Here is a 21209-nt window from a genome sequence, read left to right as displayed (position 1 = left end):
ACTTTTTTATTTTACAGATATTTATTTATTTTTTAGTGTTTATGTGTATGCATGCACACGCACATACAGACCGTAGTATGTTTGTGGAGGCCAGAGGATAACCATAGGGCCCTCTCCTGTGTAGGTTATGGGATCAAACTTAACGTCAGTCTGTTATGGCTTGGTGATATGAGTCTTTACTTACTAAGCCATATAGTTTTTCAAGAATTATTTTTTGGAAAATTGAGGGTCTATTTCCAGCCAAGTTCTGTCTCTGCCGTTTAACTAGCTAATAATAATATAGCTAGGTGTGTCACTGTTCAGAAAATAGAGGCCATGCAGACAAATCCACACTTACTGCATAGGTCAGAAGATAACCTTGGGCTCCTAGTTCTTTCCTTTTAGCATGACTTCCAAAGATTGAATTTAGGCTATGAGGCCTGAGATACAGTAGTTTTTACCTGCTGTACCACCCTATCAGGCCTGTTGTTTTTTTTTTAATAGATTTTTGAGGTAGGGTGTTACTATGACCTTGAACTCCTGATCCTCCTGCCCCAGCCTCCTGAATGCAGATCACAACCATTCACCACTATGTCCTGCTAAAAGTGACTCTTTCAAACTTAGCTAGACAGTCAGAACAAGTAGAATGGCAAGTGGATTCAGTTTTTCAAATCTCATCTGTGTCTGACTCACAAAAGGCTGGTAAGATGTCCAGTCTTTCCCTAGTCTAAAGATGAAAATGTTGAAGAAATGAAAAGTGCTTTATTGAAGTCTGCATTTCTAATAATTAGTCTGTGCAAGTCTTAATTTTTGAAATTCTATGATATGTGTTTATTTTCATATTAAAATTGATGTTTTTATTTTAGGAAAACCAAACCACGAGTGTCAAGCCTGAACATAATGGTTCATTTGATCTTGGTGGAGTTGAAACTGAACTTCAATCAACAAGTTTTGAAATTTCTAGGAATGCAGCAGAGGTTGGTAATCAATAATACCACCAGTTTTTTGCTCTCTTCGCCTGCTATTAATCATCCGCACTTGCACGTATAATGTAATCAAGTTTTACAGGTACTTTGCTACATAATTAGCTATGTATATGTTCAGCTATGTGAAGGAAATGTAGAGGCTCTTGAGAAATTAGACCCCCAAATTACATTTATCTTATTTACTTAATTGTTTTTAGTTTAAAGTCTTTTTTTGGATTGGCAGTATGCTTGCCACACAGCACATGTGGGCTTCAGAGAACAACTTGGTGAAGCTGATTCTCTTTTTCCACCTTTCTGTAGTCTGTGGTGACTAAGCTCAGATCATCTCACTGGCTTTTATTACTCTTTAGAGTGCTATTGATGGTCAGAAATAGACTACCTCATAAATGATACAATAAAGGTCATTATTTGTTTTCATATCAAAACTTTCTTTTGAAACTGTATCCGTTGTAGTAAATACCACCAACCTCTAATAGCCACATGAACTCACTGTATTTTTTTTTTTTAATTGGGTTTTGGGTTTTGTGTTTAAGATAGAATTCCTCAGATTGGATTACTGAATTCATATTCTATGATACCTAAAATAGTTTAATTATTTCAAAATTTCTTCTTTACACACTTAATACAGTTACCTAGCATTGGGAACTTTGAGACATAATTGCCATCAGCAAGGAGTTAGGAATATTGGAGACAAGTTCCTATTAGAGAGTAATGTTACTCATGAGGGAGTCTTAGAGGGAACCCCAAGGTACATTGTGTTTTGCCTGGAATGTTGTGGGGGTGAATTAGAGAACATGGTATCATGCTGTGCTTGCAGGAGAAGTGAAGCTTAGTAACTAGAGAATGGGAGTGATTTTAATTCTCGGAAAATTACACGTTGGTTTTCTCTTGTATTCTAGTCTTGATTTTAGTGACTAATACAAATAATAGTTTGCGAAACAGTTTAAGGTTGATCCATACAGCAATTTTTTTAGATTATTTTTTATTTTATGTGTATGGGTGTTTTGTCTGTGTGTATATCTATGTACCATGTGCATGACTGGTGCCCACAGAGGTTAGAAGATCCCCTGGAATGGGAGTTACAGCTGTGAGGCACCATGTGGGTACTGGGCATCAAACCTGAGCCCTCTGAAAGAACAAGCACCCTTAACTGCTTGGCACCCATTCAGCCCTTTATAGACAGTGTCCATTTTTTTTAAGTTTGTTTTTGTGGTGCCATTTCTATATGGACATTATTATACTTTGTTCTTATTCTCCCCCCCTCCCAAAAAAAAAACCTTTTCCATTCTTTCTGCTCTTCTCTTTCTGGTCACATGTCATAAGCATTTTGGGGGGTGACATTTTGTCATGGTCCAGCCACGATGGGCTCATAATGTTTCAGGGTAGGGGCATGTGGATTAGAAACATTAGGTAGGATAAGCAGAGATGTGAAAGAAACACAGAGACATAGGATAGTACCGAGAGGGCAACTCAGTGTATACTGAATACTGAATCCACCCATGTTCCAATTTTCATATGCTTTTATTTTATACCCCAATACAAAGGGGGGTGCTGAGAAGGCAAAAGATTGCTAAAGCATGTAAAACATGACACAAAGGACAGCCAGAAGAGTTGCTTACATCAATACTTGAGACACAAAACCATTGTTTCCTGAGTAAAACTTTTGATGTTTTGGGCAGGATATGCAGCAAACACACCCTAGACCAAGTATCCTGTAGGCAGCCACTCCTTATTTCTAACCTCCTATCTTAAAAGAAGGAGCAGGAATAGGCTTGAATTCTCTGACCTTTGGTCAGGGAGAAGAAGTTCCACCTCTGTGGGCCATCTTAATATCCAAAACACCAAGTAACCACACCCTAGGTCAGGGTGTGTAGAAGTACCTGTTGTCAACTTTGAAAGAACAAAAATAAGCTCAAACTCTGACCTCCAGTCAAGGTGGAATAGGCCTTCACAGTTACTATGATGGAACATTACTTTCTCTATAAATTTATATATTTGTCCTAAAATTTCTTGGTTTTAGTTTCCTATTGATAATTGTAGCAGTTATTGTCTATTTCATGGTTTTGCAGGAGTCAAATTTGACTTTCTCTTTGGTGTAGTTTTACTGTTTGTGTAAAATCTGTCAATGAGGTTGAAAGCCCAGTGACTCATTTTGTATAGTGATACTTGAAAAGATGTATGTGTGACCCCTGCTTATAATCTGAGCTTATACTATAGTGGCTGGGTTTGGATTTGGGACATTTTCAATAGGAAAAGTATCCTGAAAACTTCCCAAGTGGGCAAGGGAGCAGGATGCACGTGACGGTGCTTTCTGTGATTGCACGTTACCATGTTCTCTTGTCACGTTTAGTAGCCATGGGAATCATCAAAGAAGGAGAATAAAAGACTCCTTTCCTAAATGAAAAAAGTCAAAAAGAATTTGTTGCTAGAGTTAAATCTGTTGTAATTTGAGTGCTTGTTTGAAATACCAAATTCTTCCTCGGAGGTTTCTGACTTGGCAGGTTTTGTAATGAGATCTAATAATCCTTTAAATATAAAGCTCTTAGGATCATAAAAATTTGGGTAATGCATGGTCCTTTATCTTTCTCAAGTCATTGTCTTGAATAGCATTTAGTTAATTTGAGAAAATTAATTCGTTGTCATTTATAAATCCATGTTAGAAAAATAAATGACCCTTTCTTTTTTTTTTTTTTTTTTCTTTTTGGTAGGGCGGATCAGTAGTTCTTGACTCTTGTGAAGTGTCAACAGAAAATGTGGAAAGCACTCGGTTTCCAAAACCTGAATTGGAGATTCAGTTTACACCTTTGCAACCCAACAGAATGGCAGTGAAGCACCCTGGCTGTGCTACACCGGTCACAATTAAGATTCCCAAGGCACGGAAGAGGAAAAGTAATGAAATGGAGGAGGTATAGTTACCTGATGGGTGAACTTAGCAAGTCAATATTGTTATTAGGCTCAGTTGTTGTTATAGTTAAGTCTGCTGCTCATTCTAGAGACCCATCATCACAACTTATGAATGTTTAAGAATGATGTAAGAGGTTCATAGTCCTCAGAAAGCTGTGCTTACTAGTTCGTTCCTTACTTCATTTCATCTTTAGTAGGTCAGATAATGTGAATTTTACCAGACACTTTAGTATACTGGTTTATACCATACTAGTTAGGTTACCCCCAGTGGGATGGGGAATGTTCAATAAAGAAATTAGAGAAATTAAAATGACAGACTAGCTTGATCAGTGTCTTTGCCATTTAGCTAAATCTTAAGTCTATGATCATGGGAAGTTTTGGAAAATAAATTCTTTTTCCATCAGCCAATATTAGGATTTGGATCTTCATGTAGTAGTGGTAAAGGTTTTATAACTTGTTAGTGCAGCTCCTTGGGGGTAGGGCTGCCAGACTTGGTATTGCATCTTAGCCCCATTGGTGTGGTGAGTCACTTAGCCCTCTGATCCTCAGTTTGCTCGAAAGTAGTAGCATATGAGTGCTTTCTCTCTTTCTGATGGTAGTATGTACCTTAAAGTTACTTGTTTTAAGCTTAAAATGTTTGACCAAAAAAAATTTCTCCAACTTTCCTGTACTTCTTTAAAGAGTAGTGTGTTTTCACGCTGCTGGAAGAGCAAAATTAGTAGTTGCCATTCCTGGCTGTCAGGCAATACATTCCCTGAGTGGGCGTTAGCGAGCATAGCTTCTCTGTGATACCTGGAGTGCCTTGAGTCTTAGTGGTTAGCTTTTTGAAGACATCTGTATGCTTATTTATTTTATAGACATATTTTGAATATGATTAAAATATTTGAATGTCATCATCTTCTGAGCTACATTGATTTTTTTTCTTGGTATATTTTTTCCCTAGCATTCAGAAGGGAAAGCTAAAATAAAAATTTATTTATTTCCCTGGTATATGTTCTTCATGTGTATCTCAGAAAAGATTTTCTGATTGTTGTAGTTTTATAATGTTGTAATGTTATCTGATTTTGTTACATCTTCATTGTTATAATAAATCTGCCCTTTGGCACTTGGGAAAATCTGTTCAGCAGTGCTATAAAAGTGCTGTATTCTGTTCCAGTAAATACTCCCAGAAGCTTTTTACTGAGCTCTCCAAATAACATGGTCCAGTTGCCATCTTTTTTTTTTTCTTCCCTTGATTACTCTTTAACTTTCCAAGCTGCGTCTTCTAACATTGGTATTAATTTTTTATCTCAAACTACCTCGGTTTAAGAAAAATTATCCTAATTAGTAATGTAGCATTTATAGACAAGTCTTCTGGAGTCTAAAGAAATTATTATCACAAAAGTAAACAGTGCTGAAATTTATTACTTCTAGGACTTGGTGAAATGTGAAAATAAGAAGAATTCTACACCCAGAAATAATGTGCAGTTCTCTGCTTCAGAACATAGAAATTCTTCTTTGAAAAAGGATCAAAAGGTTTGTCCTTGCTCCAGTTAACGTTTCTGTAGTTTACTTGATAAAGTGGGGGTATCTAGGTAAGATATAATAGTAGTTTTCCAAAATTTAGTTGTGTCCAATTACAACTCAATTTATCTTCCATTCATACACATATGTAATTCACCTTTGGATATACCTTTAGCATTTGCCCACTTGTGGGCATTTCTTCCTGTGTCACTTCTGCTTGCTCTAGCATCAGACTCATTATGCAGTTGCTTAGCCCTTTGATCTTAACACACAAACTTAATCCCAAGTTCCTTTATTTAACTGTGGCCATAACTGCTTCCATGTAACGTTTTTTATTATTAGTGACAGAAAGTGTTTTTTTCTTAGGTTTCCTTACGTCCATCATCTAAGAAAACATATTCTTTACGGAGCCAGGCACCTACAGTTAGTGCAGATATGACCTCTAAAAAAAGAGAGGGAACACTACAGAAATTTGGAGACTTCTTGCAACATTCTCCAACAATTCTTCAATCCAAAGGTTTGTGGAAAAGTTAAATGATCTTTTTAATGCATGTAGAGTGCTTTCTATTGCCTAGTTGCATATGCTCTAGTCTAATGCCTAGAGCAGGCAGCCATTGTCTTATCCTAGATACTGTGGGAAAAGTCAGATGAGAAGATGATGTGCCTGGGTGTTCACTATGTATTGGAGTAGCAAGGCTCACATTTAAGTAAATTATTCAGATAGAGCAAGCTGTTTAATATGGCAGAGGTAAAATAAAGTGGTTGGACACTATTGAAGGAGAGAGAAAACCTTTCATAATAGTGAGGAATTCTGGGAAACTTTAGGAAGGAAGTGGGATGTGGGCATAGAAATATAGAATTGTACTCTTTGACCCTATGGAAGTAATCACTGTTAGTATTGTGTATCCTTGTGATGATTTTGTTTTTTCTTACATACCTGTAAATATTAACTATCCACCTATATATCATATCAACTTAGAGGAAAGGGTTTATTGACTTATAATTTGATACCACAGTCCATCATTGAAGGATGTTAGGGCAGGAACTCATGCAGAGACCCATGGAGTGACAGTGACCTATAAAGTGGACATGTTGTATTGTGTCTTTGTTGAAATATGTATTATGTATTTCTGTATACATGCATATGTGTGTATTCATTAGAGGGAATAGTTTTAATGCTGGTAGAATAGAGAACAGTATAAAGTATACATGTAATTCTAGGTAGAGGAGAGTGGGTGGAGAGGTTTTGTTGGAATATCTGAGTGGCAGCAATAAGATAAAGACCAGAAGTGGGGGAGATGGGAAAGAAAAGGCTAAAATCATTGTTGAATTGAAACAGAGAGTGCTTTGTCAAGGCTAACTGCAGGTTGTCAAACTTTCGTGATTGAGTGCCTTTAATGTCTCAGCAGGAAATTTAAAAATGTCTAGTCTCTACTTCTTCAGATCTATCCACTATTAACAATTTTGTGTGTGTGTGTGTGTGTGTGTGTGTGCATGCACATGGCGCATGCAGATGCATATATAAAAGGTTTGTGATTATGTCGTATGAGCATCTTGATATATGAGTATCAAAGTAAATCTACCACTTTATTTCTTTTTTCATTTATTTGGTTTATTTAGTGTTTTGAGTTTTTGAGACAGCTTTCCTAATATAGCACAGGCTGGTCTGAAACTTGAGCTCTTCCTGCCTCTTCTAGGTTGGATGCGTCAGGTCTGGCTTTACCACCTGGCTTTTAATGCAGGCGTCCCACAGATAGACCTGGCTGTGGGGAGACCTCCAAGCCATTTAAGATGCCAGGGTCTCACTGTTACTTCCTTGTTTTTCTTCCCTCTTCGTGTTAAATGTTAATTGAATTTTTAATCAATTATTTATTCATGCCGTGTCAGCATTGTATAGTACACCGTTTTTCTTCTTGATTTCTATTTTTTCTTCATTAAGAATTTCAAACCTTTGCAGTTAGAAAATTAACACAAGAATTAACATTTTTACTTACAGCAAAAAAGATAATTGAAACAATGAGTTCTCCAAAGTTCTCAGCTGTAGAAGTAAGTAAAGAAAATGTGTCTCAGCCAAAAAAAGGCAAACGGAAATTATACAGAAATGAAATTTCATCTCCCATCGACATATCTGGACAAGTGGTAAGCTACTATTTAGTTTTCATCAGTATAAAACATTTTTTTAAATTCTAAAGTATTTGTAACCTTGACTTTTATGATTTTAATTTTTTTAAATCATTTTATTTTTAACATGTATGGGTGTTTTGATTACGTTTATGCACCACATGCATGCCTGGTACCTATGGAAGTTATAAAGAGGGGGCTGGATCCTGTGGCACTGGAGTCACAGGTGTTTGTGAGCTGTCATGTGGGTGCTGGGATCGAACCCAGGTCCTGTGAAAGAGCAGCAGTGCTCTTAACCTCTGAGCTGTCTCTCCAGCTCTGGGGCCGGCCGCAGCAGTTGGCAGGTCCTGAGAAGACGAAAGGTGTTGGTGAGGGAAGAAGTGAGTCTGGCAGGGTGGTCTGGAGAATCCTGCTGCCTGCCTGACTAGCAGCCAGATGTTTATTTAGGTATACAGAATTCAGTAAGCAGGGATAGAGTCATGTTGTTCCAAAACATAGGTCATATCGTTTTTATTTTGGGACATGTGTTTTACTTTCTCTTGCATATCTTTTAGTCATCATTGACAGATGATGTGACAGAACACAGTTATCTTTCACAATAATTTTCCCTCAAGTTTAATTATCCTTGATAAACAGTTATCTTTTATAGCCATTTTTATGCGTTAACCCCATAACTCAAGAATCTGGAGGCATATGACAGCTTGTTCTCAGGCTAGTGACTTTTGTTACTACAGGGATGCCAGACCAGACAAGATTTCCCAAGAAAAGTCCTTAGCCCAAAACTGCTGGAGTTTTTAAATTCTGGTGCAATACAGTATTTGCACTTCATGTATTTATAGATTTTGTTTATATATATAATCCTGTCATTCTATTGTTCTTTGTTCATGTGACATCACAATGGCTCTGCATGTGCTAACTTTTCTAAGAAAGGGAGTTCTTAATTCTCATTCTTTGCTCATCAATATAAGTCTCTGTGTAGGACAACGTAACTTCAGCTAATCTAATTTTGTGGCCCTATATGCCACATAATGACCTGGGTATATAGTAGGAAGGGGCTTGCAGTCTGATCTGTGGCCAACCCTTCAGGACCTTTTAAAGTTTACTTTGTTTTGATTATCTTGTTCCTGAATAAGTACAGGGACAGATGTTTCAAGAATATCTCAGAGCCTCGTAAAGAGACCTCTGGCTTCTCTATGTGCCTCACAACCTCCAGGGTGTAAGGAAGACCTTCAAATATATAAGGATATTTCTCTAATAGTGGCAGGGGTAGTAAGTATGCTTAGGACTGTCCTGGAGAAGCTTAGAAGCAGTACTACTGGGAGAAGGTATAAATGATTCATAAGAAATTTTCCATCAATCCAATATCCCCAAATTGTACAAATATTAAAAGTCCCCTAAGTATGCAACAGGTGGAGGTCAAAACCAAAACATGCTGGACATTATGTGGCTTAGCTTTGCTTGCTCTTTTTGAAGCAGGTGTGCTGGCTTTGTGACTTTTGCTATTCCTATCAGATATGGTTGTGCCATTCAACACATGATTTTAATTTCTTTCTGTAACTCTCTTAAGACAGATGCTATACTTTTGGTCTCAGATTTATATTAGCCTTATAGTAATTAAATACCACGATAAGATGTATACACACACATGCGCATGTGCATGCTCGCATACACACACGTATCATGCAGTGGCATTTGAAGTTTCAACAGAGTAATATATTTCCATCAATAGATATACCACAATTAATAATTTATTTACTTCTAAGAGCTTCTTCCTTGTGTTATCATTTTTATAAGAGTTGTATAAATCTGAGCCCATGTACCTTATTAGAAATACAAAATTGATATTTCACCATTTTTCTCTCACCCTTTTCTCTATAAGCCTTCTAGGTTTTTCTTTTCTTAAGATTTATTTGTATTTAATGTGTATGAGTATTTTGTCTATATGTATGTATGGATATGCATCATGTGTGCACTACCCTTGGGTGCCAGAAGCGAACACTGGAACCCCTGAAGCTGGAGGGTAGTGAGCACGGCATGTTTTTAACCACTGAGCTGGCTCTCTAGTCCTCTTTGTACTTTTGAGACACGTTCTTACTATGCGGTCCAGGATGACCTCAAACTTTTAATATTCCTTTTGCCTCTACCTCCCTGTTGCTGGGCTCATCGGTGTGTGCTCACATGCCTGGTTGGGATCATTGGTATGTGTGCACACATCTCTGGCTTCATTTAGGCTCTTTTTTTTTCCCCCTTGTTTTTTCCAGACAGGGTCTCTCTGTAGCTTTTGAGCATGTCCTGGAAATAGCTCTTGTAGACCAGGCTGGCCTTGAACTCACAGAGATTGTCTGCCACCGCCTCCTGAGTGCTGGGACTAAAGGTGTGCGCCACCACCGCCCTTTAGGCTTTTTTAAGAAAAGAAGGTTGTTGTCACTCTGATTCATTGTCCTCATTTTCTCAGTGGATGAAAATGTAAGTAGAAATAGAATTAAAGGATGTTAACAGAGTGGCCAAGGCAAAGAAGAGAGACTGGTTTTTGCAATAGTAGTTAACTAACCTAAGGCTGATATCATAAGGCAGCTGGAACGATTTCAGGTTAGTTAGAACATGCTGTTTCTATACTGTTCTAGTAGTTACATGTCACCATCCAAGCAGTGTATGGTTTCTCCTCTTGGCTGAAGAAAGATACCTGTGTCTACAGATAACCTGTGTCTTTGCTGAGTGTGCTTCCCTCTCACGTTACACCCTTGTTGCTATAAATGGTGATTTCCTAAAATTGGTTTGAAGCACTTTGTGTACAGATATTTTGGTAATTATTTCAAGTTTAGATCTTGTATTGGATTCAGTAGACTATAGGTTGCTTTAATTCTTGAATTAGGTAACGTTGAATGAATCTCTTAGGGAACGGATCTGATGAGAGTTTACCAGGGCCAGTCGGACTGGGACTGAACGAGGACGTGATCTAGCCAGATTCTCGGAATTTGGCCGGATTCTCTGACTGTGGCTGGCCCGGGGTCTTTCTGAAAAGCCATTGACTATGACACTGGGACCTGTTTCCTCTGCATATGCTGGATTTTCGGGATCCAGTCTGTTTGGACGCTCGCCTTCCTGGACCTGGAGGGAGGGGGAGGGAGCTGGAGCTTCCCACAGGGCAGGAAACCCTGACTGCCCTGGGGAACGGAGGGGGAGGAGTGGGGGGAGTGGGGGGAGTGGGAGGGTGTTGGGAGGGGGGGCGGAAATGGAAACTTTTATAATTTAATAAAATTTACTTAAAAAAAAATCTGTATTCTTAAAAAAAACACTCAAATCTGTATTCTTTTACATGTATTTGTTTAGAAGATGAAAAATGAATTTCTAATGTACATATTTTAGTCAGTGATTAAGCATATAAGCGTATTACTCATAAGGAAATTATTTTTACTTACGTTTGAAAAACTGTTAATTTCAGATTTTAATGGAACAGAAAGTAAAAGAAAGTGATCATCAGATTCTCAAACGACGACTTCGAACAAGAACAGCCAAATAAATCGCTTTGGGAGACTGTTTCAATGTCAATTTTATGTTCACAATCATTGTAAATTTTAAGTTTTAAAAGTTAATTGTATATATTATGTGTTAAATGCCTCTGTATAGATTGATGTTTTATATATGACTTTAATACAATAAATATGTCAACAATATACTTTATAAGGCTTTTAAAATTTTTCTTTATTGTGTGTGTGATTGTTTGTGTGCTTGCCACAGAATACATATAGAGGTCAGAGGCAGCTAGCAGGGATCTCGATAGAAGTTGATTCTCTCCTGCCTTGTGGGTCCTGGGGATTGAGCTCAGGTAGTGACTTTCACTTGGTGGCAGGTGGAATAAACACACACACACACACACACACACACACACACACACACACACACACTGCTCTAAAGTAATCTCTCTAATTGGATGTTTATGTCCAATTAGTCTGTGGGTGTTAAGCGCTCTCCTTACTCCCAGTCCTAATAACTTCGTCATGTCTGTCATTGAAGGGGTTGGGGTAAGAGCCTAGGACTCTTCAGGACAGGGGGCGCTGCCCATGTTGTGTTTGCATTGCTTCAGGGCCTCACTGAAGCCCTGCACAGGGATAGTTCTCTCTGAGTGGTGGTACAGTCCAGGAGTAGGAGCAGGGTCCCATCTGTTGAGGTGTGAGACTGTTAGTGTCCCCGTCCTGTCCCCCCATCCTAGGTGAGGGTGTGACCCACAGTTGAGACCTCTACTCCATGTTTGGCTGTGGAGTGAAGGCATAGCAGGGGGAGTGGAAACTGGAGGAGCCCAATAGGCATCGACCATAGCAGCCACTCTGCCAGAAAGAAACCCGAGCATACTTTTTGATTCAGGAAAATAACATTCTGAAGCAAACAAAAGCAGCATTCCCCTTTAGTTTCAGGCTGAGCAGTGCTGCTTCGCTAAGAATGCTGCCATCAGCATTAGGAGAGGTGCCTGAGGTAGAACTAAAGTCTAGGGTGGATGAGCTAGGGTGCAGAGATGGACTCGCAGCTGAGACTAGCTAGTCTCAGATGACTGACGGCAAAGTTGAAATAGCAAGAGAAGTGTTTCTAAGTCATTTTTACTTGTCTTAGTAACTTTTCTATTGCTGCGAGAGACATGGTGAAGAAGGCAGCTTATAAATGAAGGCTTTCAGTCTGTGATCATGGCTGGGAGTGTGGCAGCAGGCAGGCGTGGCGCTGAAGCAGTGGAACTTAAGTCCTGCTCCACAGGCAGGATAGAGAGAGGGTACCTGGGGGTGGGAGCATATTGAGTGCTGTTTGATATAAGCTTGTAGACTTACATAAGGAAATTTAGAATACCAGGACATACAGAGGACCAAAAAAATAATCCTGGGAAAGGATATTCTTAGATTCAAGAACAAAGTAATAAAAAAGCCTTGTTGCTGAAGTCTAATGTGAACTAAACTTAAAACGTCATCTGTACTTCACATATAGGCAGAGATTTTTTTCCTTGCAGTAGATGGTGATTAGGACAGATCCACAACTGGACAATGTGCAGTGAGAAACTTTAGAGCTGTCAGCCTTAAGTGGGATGTCCTTATGAACCCGCTCCCCTCAAGGCTCAGGGATGCACGTGTAACAGATGAGTGAATCAACAGAGATAGAGGCTTTCAGACACGGCAGGACTGACAGAGACTGAGGCACACACAAGATCACATAGATTCAAACCAGACAAAATCCCAACACTAAGAAGGGAGGTGGACATGAAATTCCACCTTTACCAAGAAGCTATTTCAATTAATACCTGCTGGGAAAGGAAAATAATTTTTTTCTTGTCAGTTTTGTTTTTAATTTCATTGGAAACTTTACATTAAAATGATAATTTTTAGTTGTTTTTTTTAAACTATATATTTTTCTCTACCTCCTTTCCTTCCTCCTCTCTCCCTTTCACCCTCTCCCAAGGTCCCCATGTTCCCAATTTATTCAGGAGTTCTTGTCTTTTTCTACTTCCCATGTAGATTAGATCCATGTATGTCTCTCTTAGGGTTCTTTTTGTTGTCCAGATTTTCTGGGATTGTGAATTGTAGGCTGGTGTTTTTCTTTGCTTTATGTCTTTTCTTGTTTTTCTGGGTCTGTGTTACCTCACTCAACATGATGTTCTTTAGATCCATCCATTTGCCTGCAAATTTCAAGATGTCATTTTTTTTTTTCTGCTGTGTAAATGTACCACATCTTTATCCACTCTACAGTTGAGGGGCATTTAGGTTGTTTCCAGGTTCTGGCTATGACAAATAATGTTGCTATGAACATAGTTGAGCACATGCCATTGTGGTATGATTGAGCATAAAAAAATAATTTCAATCACACTCCAGGGAAGGCCCCCTGAATAAATGAATTTCATCTTTCCCTCCCTCCCTTCCGCCCTCCCTTCCTTCCTTTTTCCCTCCCTCCCTTCCTCTCTCCCTACTTGTGGATGTGTGTGTACTTGCTTTTTTTTTTTTTTTGTCTTATTGATGTTTTTAATTTGGTTGGTAGAGAGATGGGGAGAATCTGGGAGGAGCTGGGGAAGGAAAACAGTATAAAAATTTATTGTATGAGACGTTTTTTAAATGAAAAACTAGAATTAGTGGTTGAGGGTTTTTGTTGCGCCGAGGTTTAGTGCTTTACTTTCATATACAAGGCTCTGGATCTGTCTTTAGCATACTCACACACAAGAAAGAAAAAAAGAGAAGAAAATTCCTCTTTTCTTTCTCTGTATAATGAATGACCCAGGTCAGGTGTTTGGTTTTTTATGTTGTGAATTTAAAATTTATTTTATGTGTGTAGATGTTTTGCCTACATATATGTCTGCACCACATGTGTGTCCTCAGAGGCCAAAAGAGTGTATCAGATTATCTGGATGTGAGCCACCATGTGGGTGCTGGGAATTGAACCCAGGTCCTCTAGAAGAGCAGCCAGTGCTCTTAACTTCAAAGCCATCATCTCTCCAGCTCCAGCTTTTCTCATTTTTATGGTGTTGTGATGTGTTAATCATTTTACATGTGTGCTTCACCTGTAGCTTGGGTTGGAGGAGGAGGCGTGCACGGGTGCTTTATATGCTGAAGCATGTGTAGACATGGTTTAGAAAAGATCCTTGGACTTTAGTGAGAGCAGCTTTATGTTTTTTATAATGTAAGAATTGGATTTTTTCCCCTTGGAATAGGAAACATCAGAAGGAGAAAATCGAAAAAGAGAACATCTAGAAGTCCAAACTTGCTTTTTTGGAAAAAAAAAAATAAAGAAATTTTAAACTTGGACCTTAGAAATAACATTTTCTTCGTTTTACAAATGAGATCAAAGCCTGTAGTTTCCTCGTGATATAGTTAATGTGTATTGAGTTCATAGCTGTGTGTACAGAAACCTCAACAGTAGTTGCCTTTTAAATATAAAACCATTTAAATATCTAAAATCTTCAAGATTTGTTTTTAGCATTACTTAATTGTTTTAACCATGCCAGCAAGAAAATATTTTTTGGTGTTGTATAATTATGTTCAAAACCTAAGTGCTGTTAGCATTAAAGTGTGTCCACTATTCTTTCTTGAGAGAGATGGTTGTGTCTCATTATTCATAGACTCCAGACTTGCAGTTCTGCTTGCTTGATAAGGCCGATTTGTGCATCCCATATGAAGACTGCACACTTGTCATTTATAGAAAGGCGCAGAGCGGCCAGAAAGTTATCCCGTGTTTGGAGCTGAGGTTAAACAAGGCAGTACTCTTGTGAATTTGAAAACAGAAAGGTGAAATAAATGAGATAAAGAATCTAGGTACAGGGCTGGAGAGATGGCTCAGTGGTTAAGAGCATTGCCTGCTCTTCCAAAGGTCCTCAGTTCAATTCCCAGCAACCACATGGTGGCTCACAACCATCTGTAATAAGGTCCGGTGCTCTCTTCTGGCCTGCAGGCATACACATAGACAGAATATTGTATACGTAGTAAATAAATATTAAAAAAAAGAATCTAGGTACATTTAACAGCATGAGAAAAATAAATATATTGCATGCAAGATTCTGGCTGGAAGAATTTAATTACAATACATTAATTAGGCAAAGGACTTTTAAATCAAGTCTCCTTTGAATCCAATCAGAGAAATGTATCCTTAGGTGATGTTTGTCATTAGATGCATAGACAGTGATAAGGTTGTTGGAGAAGATAATCAAGGTCATTATGGAAAACAGAGTCACAGGGAGAGACAATAAGAAGAAAAGTAGTGATTGTCTAGAGCAGTGGTTCTCAACCTTCCTAACGCGGTGACCTTTTAATACAGTTTCTCATGCTGTGGTAACTCCAACCATAAAGTTATTTTTGTTGCTACTTCATAATTGTAATTTTGCTACTGTTGTGAATCATAATGTAAATGTCTATTTTCCAGTAGTCATAGTTGCAAGGGTGGTTCAACCCCCAAACGGGTCACGACCCACAGGTTGAGAACCTCTGGTTGATCTGGCGGGTGAGTGTTGAAAATAGAATTGACGGACATGAAGAAAATAGGAAGATATGTTCTCTATCCTGATTATTGTATATTCTGTATGAAATTGGAAAAAATTATCAACTTGAGTTGTATGAATCTACCTTAGAAAGGTGGAAAAAGGTATTAGATTGCATGTGTGTGCATGTGTGCACACACGTACACACACAAGCAGATCATAAGATGAGAACAGGTAAAATTACAAAAACTGACAATATCAAGTGAAAGCTTATAGTGTCTAGTGCATATTAATACATTCTTTTTCTCACTTTACATCAAAGTGTACCCACTTGATTGTAACATTTTGTGAAAAAAAATGCAGATATCTCTTTGTTGGAACATTTAAAGCATAATTAAATGAAAACTAAATTTTAAAAGTTACTTTTCAATTTTCATATAGGTTGAAAACATAGTTAGTTCCTCTTTAACCCTTACTCAGTTTCTCCTCTTGTAACGTCTTGCACTGTTGAGTCCATCTAAGATACTGAAGAGCCCAGCATTGCCGTGTTAGGATCTCATTGACTTCCACATGTGTTCCTGCTCTGAGGCTCTCATACAGGACTCCCTGTTGTCAGGCTGTTGCTTTTGTGTTTCTGGTTTGTGAGAGTTTCTCAGATTTTTTTGTATTTCTCAGGATGTTGGTCGTTTCTGGGTGCCAGGAAGGCCGTTTATATAATGTCTTACATTTTGGGTCTGTTAGTGTTTTTCTTGTGGTCTGACTAAGGATTATAGGAATAATGCCAGGAAAACACCGTAATATTTTTTTTTCCCATAGCATTTCTGGATTATGCACTATAAACTGTGTCCCCGGTCAAGGTAGTGTTTACAGTTATTTCTCCATTGTCACTGATAAAATGTGCTCCGTCTTTTCTTCTGTTCTGTGTAAGCAGCCAACACTCAGCAGTGAGGGAACGGGCAGAACACATTTTAAAGTGCGTAATTCGTTAAGCTCCATACTTTGAGAGGAAATGGTGATCCCATTATTTCATGAAGCTCTTTGTATTGCAGATGAAATCCTTTTTGTTTGAAGCTGTGTGTGATATGATTTACAACAAAGACATTTTGGGAGGCATCTTTTGATGTTTCTCTAAGATACACTGAATTATTACAATAGAATTTAAAGTCTTTTATTTTATAAATATTATTTATAAAAGCACAGATGACCAACATTTTTGAACAAATCTGAACTGGTTTAGTGTTTCACACATACTAAAATCTCTAGTTTTTCAAAATAAACAGCTCAAAGAAATTTAGATAGCCCGGTAAGTTAAACTTTTATGAATGTGAACTTTCATATTGGGTTTCTGAAACTGGGGCTAAGCTAGTGTAGTCAATTTTGTATGTACATTAAAGTAGTATAACCAACCAATAAGTGGATTGCTTTGGGGCTGTAATTAGCTGAAATTTTATTTTATTTATTTATTTTGAGACAGTGTCTTTCTACATAGTCCTGTCTGTCCTTGAACTCACTATGTAGACCAGGCTGGTCTCCAGCTCACAAAGATCCACCTGCCTCCTGGCCTCCTGCTGAGGTTAAAGTCATGCACCATTGTACTCAGCTAAGTTTTACTTTCTATTTCTAAAGCACATTTGCAGTTTTTGGTCATACTTCCTATGCATATTATAAATATAAATCTATGTAAATAAATGCATTTTGTGACACAGACTCAGCATGATTAAGTTCTATGTGGAATTTAAATTCATGTACATAATTTCTGTGCCAGTTTGGCAATATGATGAATGATGGTTGCTAATTCTGTGACATGAAGGCCAGCTTCCCAGGAGTGTGTGGCTAAAGAATGCAGATTATATACTAAGTTGTCCCCTGTGCTGTCACTTCATATTTATTTTAGGATTCTTGTCCAGTGATCACCATTCATAAAATTATTTGACAGTGAATAACCATGAAGACACCAAAAATGTCATTGTTGAGGTACAACTTATTCCTTCCCCATCCCTGTTCCTGCCATGCCCCCTTTCCACTCCATTCTGTTCTTCCCCCATCTCATTTCCTTTCCTTTTCTTGAGGTAGAATCTCACTATGTAGTCGGAACAGCCTGGATTGGAACACACCATCCTCCTGCCTGTCCTGTCTCAACTTCCCAAAGGCTGTAATTATGGCTTGTATCACTATACCTAGATAAGACAGTTTCTGAAAACTATGTGGAGAATTTCAGACAAACTACATATCGTTAACTGATGATGTATAGTAGACTAGGGGTTCTATCAGGCCTCCTCCTAGGCCCAGTCATATACGTGTTGTCTGCGGTAGCTTTTGTGATGGACTGGCAGAACTGAGTAGTTACAATAGAAAACCTATGGTCTGCAAGGCTTACAATGTTTACCATCTGGCCCTATGGAGAAAGTTTGCCAACCCCTGCAATTGACAATCCAGCAGAGATGCCAGCTTCTAAGTGCTGCTTATCCAGGACGGTGCCAAACATCTTGTGCTCATTACCAAGCAGTCTTTCCTGCCATATTTTGATATCATCTTCTGAATTAAGCGGCTGTGTTGACAGTGCCCATGATATATAGCTTGTGTACTGTACATTTATTATTTATTTTATTAAACATAAGTGTTTGGTACTTACCAAAATTCTCAGAAAGGGCCCAACAGTATTTTTTAAAACTAAAGTATCAATAAACATTTCATGGCTGCTGGTACTTGGTAATTTGCAAAACCTTACTTTCCATAAAGCATAGTTGGAAAACTCTGCCCTAGGACTTTGGTACTCAAAATGTGGTGATGGACCAGCATCAGCAACACCTTGCAGTGTTTCTGTGCGTGCGTGTGTGTGTGTGTGTGTAGATATAGCTGTCCTCTGAGGACAACTCTAGGGAGTAGCTTTTCTTGCCTGCCCCCTTGAAGTCTTGTCGTTAGTCCTGGGATGAAGTGGCTCTTCTCACTGAGCCGTTTCACTGGCCCATCTTGGAGTTTTCAAGAATACATTGTTGTGGGTCCTTTCTTAGACTACTTGTTGAGTAGTAGATTGCTTAGCGAATGGCAGATCCAGTTGAGAGGACTGCCTAAAAGCTGCCTACTTAGAGCTTTGAAAAGCTTTAAAGCTGCCCTACTTAAGGTGAGAATGATACTCTCTGAGTATCATGTTGGTTTGAAAAATAAAATCTACAAAACAGCAAAAATACAAATTTCTTGCCCCTGCCCAATCCCTCCCTCCCTCCTTTACTCTCCCCTCTTTTCTGAAGATAATCTCTATCTTGATTTCACACCAAGAATGCCTGCAAGTGTTTGTACTCCCTCAGGAGTATAAGACTCCGTGTGTGAGGTTCACTCCTCTCTGAGGAGCTATGCCTTTTTTGTTTCATTACAGTGTTGTTTTGCATCATACTATTTATAAACAATGCTGCTGAAAAACATTCTCTGCATATCTATGACGTTGCTAAGTCATAGCATTGCTCAAATTTTGAAAATACCACTAAATACTTTCCCAGGCTGATTGTACCAAGTTTCATTTTCACTAGTGAAATATGAGTGTTGCAGGATATTTGATCACACTATGACACTCAAGATTGTCTTATTTACTAGAAAACCTGTTTCTAGTTGTGTGGCCTAGCTCTAGCACACACCTTTAATCCAATAGCTTTCTGCTTGAATATTTTAAACGGGATTAAATAAAGTCAATCATAGGTCAAGACATGTGGAGCAAGAAATCAGTTGACAGGAAGTGAACATAGGATTATTAAGAAAAAAATGTAGAGAGTAAGATGGAATCAGGAGGATGGATAGACACACAGAAAGAAGGGAGGGACATTGAGGTTTTTTTTTTTCTTTTGGTGAGAGACAGTATGGTAGAAGGGTACTTCTGAGATAGCTGAGGAGGAAGATCAGCTGGGTGCTTTCTCTTCCTCTTTGAGCTAGCAGACTTTGACCGTCTGGCTCCTGAGTCTGTTGAAAAAATTAAATGATTGAGGTCTTGTTAAAAACCTCAGAGTGGCATGGTTAGTATTGTCCTTTTGGTTTTAGATACTCTGAAAGATGTTTCAGATGTATGCATTGTGGTTTTCATTTGCAGTGCTTTGATCACTGAGACAACCGATAACATTTAATTAACGTGTATGTGCATGATGTGTGTGGGAGAGAGGCGCGTGAACCACGGTACACATGTGAACGTGACAGGATGATGTGGAGTCAGTTTTTTCCTTCAACGTTTACATGACTTGGAGTCAAACACAGAGAACCAGGCTTGCCTAGCAAGTGCTATTACACACTGACCCGTGACAGCCAGCCTTTAGAAATTCTTAACTAGCTTAAAAAATTAGCATTTATTGTTATGTGTATGGATGTCTTTCCTGTATATATATCTGTGTTACCACATGTGTGCAGTGCCTGTAGGGATGAGGAGAGATTGTATGATCCTCTGGGAGTAGAGTTACAGACAGTTGTCCACTGCTATTTATGTGCTGGGCCTCAGGCCCTGGTTCCCTGGAAAAGGAGTCAGTCAGTGTCCTTAACTGCTGAGCCATCTCTCCAGCCGCCTATTTGTTTCTCCTGTTCTCTACATTCTGGATATGAGTTCTCTAACATTTAGGTATGTTGTAAATACCAATCAGATCTGTCTTTTAATGGTATATGTTGAATTTTTTCAGGTTCTCAGAGTACTCAGAACTATCTAATAATGCTAGAAGTAAAACATAGTTACCTTTTTAAAATACAAAATCATATATATGGTTAAATATAAACTTTATATCAATAAATGCATCTGTCATGATGAAGATGGTCACTATTGGTCAAAATTGGCGTGATGATAGTGACTAAAATTTGAATGTAGCTTCGTTTGAAATGCCTCCTAGAAGAATAAAATGAATTTTCACGCTACATAAACAATATTGGTGTATGTATCTTGAATGTATTTTGCCCTCAACATTATCATCTTTGTGTCTGACCCACCAAATAAATCTCTAATCATCTGGCAAAAAGCAAGGTAAGAAAGAAGCAGATTACATAAACCAAGTTTAAGAACTCTGTTTTATTACTGTGTGCATATGTGTGTGAGTACATGAGCCGGAGATGACTTCTGGGAGTCCATGCTTTCTCTCCACCGTGGGATCTGGAGATAAGACCCAGCTTCTCTGGCCTCTGCAGTACGATTTTTATCCATTGAGCTATATTGTTGACCCCAGAAAAAGCAAGTTTTAATAAATTGCAAGTTAGAGGAAAAGGCAGGGTCTGAATGGCATGTGTACAACTCCAGGGCTTCATACCCAAGGGAGTGTAGACACTTAAAGGAAGAAAGAAAACTCGCTTTGACAAGCATCTAAGAATTCTATGGAAAATACTATCAGTTGTGAACACGTGTGAAACAGAATCAGATTGAAACCACTTAAGACTTCTGCTTAAGGGCAAGTCTGACTGTGTGTTTGCATCTCCGTGCTGCCCCATCAAAGGAGCAACAAGTCAGACTTCTTGTGTTGCTAGAAACAGCTTGATAATTTCAACTCTGGGTGTAGTGGGGCCTTTGGGAGATCTTGTAATTTATGTGCATAGACCACATTCTACTTTGTGGTTGTTTAACAGGGGGAGTTGGCATCCAGGGTTCCCAAATGACTGAGTTTCTTCTAACGCATTGATGAATTTTGAGAGGGGGGGGGGGGGAAGAAACAGAAAAGAAAAAAGAAAGAAGGAAGAAAAAGACACTCTAGCCATGGGCCCTACCTTACACGGTCTCATTGCAACATTAACAATGTCCACCAGATGGAGACAAAGCACTTTTTATACTG

At 38.5% G+C, this 21209-nt stretch overlaps 1 protein-coding gene across 3 annotated transcripts in view; it reads left to right on the top strand.

The window, feature by feature from the left end:
• Positions 1-11167, top strand: part of Kif20b (kinesin family member 20B) — a 57184-nt gene extending 46017 nt beyond the window's left edge. For all 3 annotated transcript variants that reach the window (XM_048438903.3, XM_085693802.2, XM_048438899.3), the window contains exons 27-32: positions 846-956; positions 3674-3871; positions 5283-5384; positions 5739-5889; positions 7369-7511; positions 10936-11167. In XM_048438903.3, coding sequence (XP_048294860.3) covers positions 846-956; positions 3674-3871; positions 5283-5384; positions 5739-5889; positions 7369-7511; positions 10936-11013 — 783 coding nt within the window. In that variant the 3' untranslated portion in view covers positions 11014-11167. The remainder of the gene's footprint in view (positions 1-845; positions 957-3673; positions 3872-5282; positions 5385-5738; positions 5890-7368; positions 7512-10935) is intronic.
• Positions 11168-21209: the final 10042 nt, after the last annotated feature.

This window comes from Myodes glareolus, chromosome 7 (genome assembly GCF_982192425.1).
Source record: "Myodes glareolus chromosome 7, mMyoGla1.1, whole genome shotgun sequence".
Taxonomy (NCBI): domain Eukaryota; kingdom Metazoa; phylum Chordata; class Mammalia; order Rodentia; family Cricetidae; genus Myodes; species Myodes glareolus.
This window is presented reverse-complemented; position numbering and strand designations above follow the sequence as displayed.